General features: G+C 40.1%; 1 protein-coding gene across 1 annotated transcript; it reads right to left on the bottom strand.

Annotated features, from left to right (window-relative positions):
- Positions 1 to 2,985: 2,985 nt before the first annotated feature.
- LOC135087344 (uncharacterized) lies at positions 2,986 to 6,224 on the bottom strand. Its single transcript, XM_063982134.1, has 4 exons — positions 5,577 to 6,224; positions 3,911 to 3,994; positions 3,729 to 3,812; positions 2,986 to 3,468 (listed from the first exon to the last, which is right to left on the bottom strand). Exons 1-4 carry the CDS (start codon positions 5,639 to 5,641, stop codon positions 3,075 to 3,077), a joined length of 627 nt encoding a protein of 208 aa, XP_063838204.1. The 5' UTR covers positions 5,642 to 6,224; the 3' UTR covers positions 2,986 to 3,074.
- Between the last annotated feature and the right edge of the window lie 1,597 nt (positions 6,225 to 7,821).

Genomic DNA, 7,821 nt, shown 5'->3' with positions numbered 1-7,821 from the left:
ACTAAATTTTTAGAAAATACTGTAGCACTGTGAAAATTTGGTCGTGCGATTAACTTTGATAAGTTAATCGCACAAAAGATCTTGTTGAAAAGGAGTTGTAGCTTTTTTTCTCAATTCTGTATTAAGATTAATGTATTTAGCTAAAAAGGCATTTTGTTTGAACGATAAAACGCGATGAATTTTATTTAAGATAAGCCCATGACTGATACATGTTTTTAAATGAACGTAATGAATTACGTATTCAAATTTCGGATAAAGATTAGGTATTAATTTTGATGTATGTCCACCTGGCGGTACAAACTTTTCGGCACAGAAAGGATAATCGTTATGGTCACACACAATGTAAGTTTTCTGGGTACAACAAATCTACTTCAAGAATGTAACCGGTGTCCGCATCGTCAGGTACCGTTAAAATATTTAACTGGTCTATTTCATTTTTATTTAAAAATCTGAAATCCGATACAGGCAGAGGCTGACACATACTATAGCCATAGAGGTTATTACAGTCAATGTACACTAAATAAGAGTCAGGCTTGTACTCGTCATAATTCGACATGTACTTATTGTTTGCTTCGCTATGTCTGGTAGAACACATGCAGATACCTCCTCGTATACCTTTTTGTAAAAGACGGATTATTTCTAAATCATGTAACAATTCTAACTGTATACCAGTCTTCATTAACATCGCATCAAAAGACAAACTTGGAGCTGTTAAATAGAAAGCAGGGTCTAACTGATAGTTAAGCTTACAGACAAGTCGAAAATTTTCAAATACATCCGATAAAAGAAGTACGTCTGTTTGAAGATAAAGATCGGTGTATTCTCCAATATTTTTAATATTAAAAACGGACCAGACAGTTTTGGCATGAGCATAGTCTGAGTCACTTATATCCTCATTGGTAAGGGAATTATAAAATTGTTTTTTATTGGGAAGTGTTTCTTCTGAATATGATTCCCAATCTGATATGTGATCATAGGGATAAACTCCCTTTCGTGTCAATAAACTGAATTTGTTGTCATTAGGAAAATGATTTTTCAAATGAAATAAATCAGATTTACGTAAACCACTTACTAATTTTTCTAAACTAGTTCCTAAAAATTTAAAAGAATCTACAAATCGGATTTGTCCAAATTTTCCATTTGGTAAGGTAAGGAATTTAGTAAAAGATATATAATTTTCTTTGTTCTTAGGTATTACTTTAATAGGGCCTAAGCTGTCAGCTAATTCTTTAATAAACAAATGGCAATCGTAACCGGACAGGTTATGAAAAAATACCGGTACGAACTTAGGGACATTGTATCGCAAATTACAGTATTGATGTGCTGCGCCACGATATCTACCTGTAAGGTGACAATGATCTCGCACCTTGTCTCCGATCAGTAGGTTGTCGCAAATGTGACACACGTCGGCTTGTGAATGCTTTACCTTATCGTTTTCGATAAAAATCATTCTAATTTCAACGTTTAAAATATTATAAATATTTGTAATGTCTTCATAAAGATTTTTTTAAGAACTTTTCACTACAATCTGGACCGCGATATTGAACAAATTTGTTGAAAGTATTATCAAAGGAACAAATTATTTGATACGCAAAAGCTGCTGGGATATGTCGTTGACGCGGTGTTGTAAAACTAGCAAGAGGATCAGGCTCACATCCTTGATATCGTTCAAGGATGGTTTCAAAGTCTGCGTAAATAACGAAAGGAACATCTTGTTTCCTTTCAAAATTTTTGAACTGAAGATAACTACCTTTTTCGGGAAGTACTGTTGTAACACCACTACAGATATGTTTATCGATGCTATTCTGAGAAGTAAAAAATAATAAACAGTCTTCACAAAAATGTAACTTACCGTTACGCTTTGTGATTTGACTCCGAACCAAACGGGGCAAATTTTTTTCTAGAGTCTGATTTAAATTCAGATCTGTAAATAGGACCCACAACGCATTTATTGTTATTTAAGGAATAAACATTAACACTTAAAGTTGGATTATTTTTTTCAAAAAGCGCTATATCGTCAAAAGTTACAGGAAAAGACATACCTTCGATGTTGAGCACCCGTTTAAAGTGTGGAAATGACGAAGTTCGGTCACAGTTCTTTTGAGCAGGATAAATCGCAGCGACTATGCTCCACAAAAAACAGAATTTATCGTCATTTTTAATATTGACACACGCTTTTTTCTTCTTTATCACTGGTGGCAAATCAACATAAGTCGACCCAGATCCACATAATGGATCATATTTGTTAATATTTACTTCTAAATAAACATTACTCAGAAAAGTCCATCCACTATCACGTTCCTGAAACTCTTCAACCTTCTTTTGTATGATATTTAATACTGATGTAAATAAGCGCTTAAATTCAAAGTTACGATGAACAATAATATTTTTAGTTGCGAACGATTTTATTTGTTGTTCGTTATTTTTGAACAAAAGGAAATTACCAAAATATTCTAAATTTACTTTGATGCTTACATGTTTTTTAAGAGAACTCTGTAAAAGTTTGTAGAGTTTGAATTCTACGCTTTTTAAAAATAAGTCTGGAAAAGAATGTTCCGTTTCGGTCGTCACCGGTAACCTGTAGGAGGCTATGCGACCGCGGAACGCAGACGCGACTTCAACGACTCCGTCCTGAGCGACCGCCGCGCACTTGTTCTTGTGCGCGGTGCTCCGCAAGTGGCCAACCCATTTCCTTCTATCAACTTGAACGGCACACCCAGAGCAGAAGGGCATCTTCTTAGTTAACCTAACTTAACCAGTAATTAACTTTAACTAAGCTAACTTAACCAGTAATGAACTTTAATTAACCTCGGAACCTGTCTTCTAAAGATTGGAATTATTTTGTAGCTAATAAAACTTTACTTTTATTGATTTTATGTAATGTAGGTACCTATTTACTAATGTATTATGTAACTTGCTGAAATATGTGAGTTCGTCGAAACGTGGTTTGGGCTAGGTACCGAGGTTAATTAAGTACTATAACACTAGGTTTTAATTCATTTATTATTAAGTACCTACGTAAATTATAAGTAAGTAAATTAGACTTAATTAATATGTATATTTTTATTTACAATTCAGTTAATCTTATTATTATAAAACACCGGCACGCTATCCGCAAAGTACGTCGTCTTGGCTCTCCTAAGGAACTTTTGAAGCAAGTCCCACTCGGGCTGGTCCGGGTCGAGCTGGAGCTTCAAAGTGACGAGCGCCTTGGTGTAGCGGGTCTCGGGGCGGGTGTCGAGCGCGTCCCGCGTGGAGTAGAGGCGCAGCTCGGCGTAGTAGCGGCCGCTCAGCTGCGCGCGCCGCAGCACCGACCCGTCCGCGACCTTGCTGCTGATGGAGCTCGGCAGCTGGCTCGACGGCGCTCGGCGAGACGCGTTTGCGTGAGCTGCGTCTTCCTCGTCTTCAGAGACCAGCCCGAACAGATCCTCTTCTTTTTTGGTGTTCCGTCTCTTTGGCATAGCGGTTCTGAAAATAATATAATATTCCTTAGGTATTGGCGAATTTCATTGATGAGATGATGAGAATCATCTCAGTTTATGAGATAGTAGTGTGAAAGGTGACCCACAATGCGGACTGACGACATCATAAAGGTAGCAAGAAGGCGCTGGACGCAGGTCGTTACCAACCGGACAACATGGAAAGCATTGGAGAGGCCTATGTTCAGCAGTGGACGTCCTGTGGCTGAGATAATGATGATGATGATTGTAAGGTGTTGTGAAACTTACTTTGAAGATCGTGATGTTGTCGACTTCCTCTTGGTTGTCTTAGCCTTGCTACGCTTGGAAGGCTGATCGTCTTCTGAATCAGACCTGTAAAGTTAAACACGAATCACGTTAGTCTAATGATAACGAAACGACTGTTACAAAATCGCCAGCCTTAAGGATTCCATTATTTCAGGTCTACTTACTTTGACGGGGCTCGATTGTTGGACTTCTTCTTAGATGTTTTTGCCTGATCTCGTCTAGTCCCGTTTTCAGCTTCGGAGTCAGATCTGTAAAACAAATTGTGATTATTAAATAATGATTACCCGTAAAACTATTAAATTACTCATTACTGGTACTCCAGTCACACTTAACAGTTAGGCCGCTTCCTGACTTGGCGGTGCGGTATCGGTACGATTTCGTTTCGGTATACCGCATCGGTACCGAAAGCTTACCGAACGCTTATATTTGAATGTACGCTTCCTGATTGGCGCGGCATGTGCGATAGCGGTGCGGCACAGACTCAATCAGGAACGCTCCATTGAAATACAGTGTGAGTCACGTTAAAGTGTACATATGAAAATAGATGAAATAAGACCTATTTTTATCGACAAAAAAGAGGTCAAAAATTTTTTGAGTTTTTTTTTTAATTTTTTAAAGAATTTTTTTTCTTCCAATTACTTATTGTAAAAAAAAACGTAATAACTTTTAAACTAAGCCGTATATCCTGATAAAATAAAAACAGTAATAATGCTAAATAACAGGCGATACTAAAAAAATACATAAAATACACAAAAAATGCCAAATAATAATAAAAAAAGATACTTTTTGAAAAAAATTTGCTTTTAAATTCGTGTTTTTTTTGGTATTTGATAAATTTCTCCAAAAAATGCCCTTATAACAGGTGGTTTGTATTACTCTGTATTATTCTCTATCGTATTATCTTTGTAAAACCAAAAATCGCATGTCTCTATCCCTATCACAACATTTTCTATGATCGTTTGAACAAAGGCCTGTCACAACATTATTCTCCGCTACCGGTAGAGACAATTTTAATTTTAACTAAAATGCTTATTTTACTTCGAAATCTTTTGTTTTTATTTGAAATCTAACTTGTCTTTATCAAAATTTCAAATCTAGAGCCATTTTCAGTTTCGTTGTTAACGAAGCGTTGAATGGCGCGCCCGGAGAGGCTTAGTTCAAACGATCATTGCAAACTTTGTGATAGGGATAGAGACATGCGATTTTTGGTTTTACGAAGGTAATACGATAGAAAATAATACAAAGTAATAAAAACCACCGGTTATAGGGGCATTTTTTGGAGAAATTTATCAAATAACCAAAAAAACACGAATTTAAAAGCAATTTTTTTTCAAAAAGTATCATTTTTTATTATTTGTTGGCCTTTCTTGTGTATTTTATGTATTTTTTTGATATCGCCTGTTATTTAGCATTATTACTGTTTTTTTTTATCAGGATATACCGCTTAGTTTAAAAGTTATTACGTTTTATTTACAATAAGTAATTGGAAGAAAAAAAATTCTATAAAAATTAAAAAAAAATCAAAAAAAAATTTTGACCTCTTTTTTGTCGATAAAAATAGGTCTAGTTTCATCTATTTTCATATGTACACTTTAACGTGACTCACACTGTATAGGCGCTCGGTAAGCTTTCGGTATCGCGTATACAGAGCATACCGATGCCGCGCCGCTACCGCACCGACAAGTCAGGAAACGACCTTAGTCTGAGACTTTTTAACTACAGCAAGCTGTGCACGATAACGTGCCACTCACTACTTGAGTACTGCCGCGCGAGCAAAGTCGTCGACTATCGTTAGTGTGCAATAACTAATTAACTAATGTAAATAGGTACCTTATAATAAGAGCTGGGTTCCTCCTCTCTGACTTTGAGATTCGATTCTCGACAATGAGGATCATTTCGATTTTTAGCTGTGAATGCAGATTTATAGGGCTAAGAAATCCTTAATACACAGTCCAAAAATTTTTGTTCTACGACAAAAATTGACGAAGTTATGGCCAAATTACTAAAAAAGTTCACTGACCGCCCGGCGCGGGACCGTTGACGTCACTGTATCCGATCCGAACGCTGCCGGCGTACTGCGTGGATAGAAAATATTTTTTTCTAGCCAAACTATCAGTTTGAGAGAAAAACTTGTAATGACATATATTCATCAGAATAAAGTAAGCTATCGATAGGTAATTTTAAAAATAGAAATTGTGAAAAATAACGCAAAAAATCCATACGCTCATACGATTCAATGGAACGCAGAGACGCGATTGGGGTCTCCGCGGTGGTATATTTGGCGATTTATTCAAATAAAGTGTTCATAAGTGTTGTTAGAGTCATATCTTCTTCCAAGTAAAATATAAAAATGTATAAGTATTAATTTATTTACTTCTAACAATAAGGTATAGCTGAGGCAGATACACTCTGCCTAGGCGACAAGACATTGCTATGCAGATCATTTCGATGTACACGCAATACCTACCTGTTATTTAGTTTTTCTAAGTTAAACCTACGTACCTACCTATCTATTCGCCGTTCCCATGGGCGGACCAGCTGCTGCAGGAAAGGACAGCCCTCCTGGAAATCTATTTAATCTTAGCCTAGAAGCTGGGTATGACTCCCCCACCCCCCTCCTCTCCCCAGGTCATAAGCTGGGCATGACTTCCCCCTCGGCCAGAAGTTGGGTATGATTCCCCCCCCCCCCCAGTCCCGAAACTGGGTATAACTTGACCCCTCCCTCTCCCCCCAGGCCAGGAAGCTGGGTAAGGCTTGCCCCTCCCCCAGGCCATAGCATAAGCTGGATATGACTCCCCTTCGGCCAGAAGCTGGGTATGACATACCCCCCCCCCCCCCCCCCAGCCCATAGAAACTGGTTATGACTTAACCCCCCCCCTCCTCCAGGCCAGAAGCTGGGTAAGGCTAGCTCCTCCCCCCAGCCCATAAGCATAAGCTGGGTATGACTCCCCCTAGGCCAGAAGCTGGGTATTACATACCCCCCCTCCCCCCAGGCTAGAAACTGGGTAAGGCTAGCCCCTCCCCCCAGCCCATAGAAACTGGTTATGACTTGACCCCCCCCCCACCCCCCTCCCCCAGGCCAGAAGCTGGGTAAGGCTAGCTCCTTCCCCCAGTCCATAAGCATAAGCTAGGTATGACTCCCCCTCGGCCAGAAGCTGGGTATGACTTACCCGCCCCCCCAGGCTAGAAACTGGGTAAGGCTAGCCCCTCCCCCCAGCCCATAGAAACTGGTTATGACTTGACCCCCCCCCCATCCCCCAGGCCAGAAGCTGGGTAAGGCTAGCTCCTCCCCCCAGCCCATAAGCATAAGCTGGGTATGACTCCCCCTAGGCCAGAAGCTGGGTATTACATACCCCCCCTCCCCCCAGGCTAGAAACTGGGTAAGGCTAGCCCCTCCCCCCAGCCCATAGAAACTGGTTATGACTTGACCCCCCCCCACCCCCACCCCCCTCCCCCAGGCCAGAAGCTGGGTAAGGCTAGCCCCTTCCCCCAGTCCATAAGCATAAGCTAGGTATGACTCCCCCTCGGCCAGAAGCTGGGTATGACTTACCCCCCCCCCCCCAGGCCAGAAACTGGGCATGACTTGCCTCTCCCCCCCTCCCACCAAGGCCAGAAGCTGGGTAAGGCTTGCCCCTCCCCCCAGGCTATAAGCTGGGTATGACTTATCCCCCCCCCCATCAGGCCAGAAACTGGGTATTAGCATCATATTATGTATTACTAGCGGCCGCCCGCGACTTCGTACGCGTGGATCTCGTTTTACCCCCTTCATCTATCTTACGCGGTTTAGATTTTGTCATACAAATGTTTTTTCCCGTTAACTCCCGTTCCCGTGGGAATTTTGCAATATCCTGTTGTGACTAAGCTTTAAGTTTACTAAGGTAGGTACCTGCATGCGAAATTTCAAGCGTCTAAATTACGCGGTTTAGATTTTTTCATACAAATGTTTTTTCCCGCTAACTCCCGTTCCCGTGAGAATTTCTGGAATTCCTTGTTGTAACTAAGCTCTAAGTTTACTAAGGTACCTACATACCAAATTTCAAGCGTCTAACTTAAGCGGTTTAGATTTTTCATACAA

Source organism: Ostrinia nubilalis (assembly GCF_963855985.1).
Source record: "Ostrinia nubilalis chromosome W unlocalized genomic scaffold, ilOstNubi1.1 SUPER_W_unloc_1, whole genome shotgun sequence".
Taxonomy (NCBI): domain Eukaryota; kingdom Metazoa; phylum Arthropoda; class Insecta; order Lepidoptera; family Crambidae; genus Ostrinia; species Ostrinia nubilalis.
This window is presented reverse-complemented; position numbering and strand designations above follow the sequence as displayed.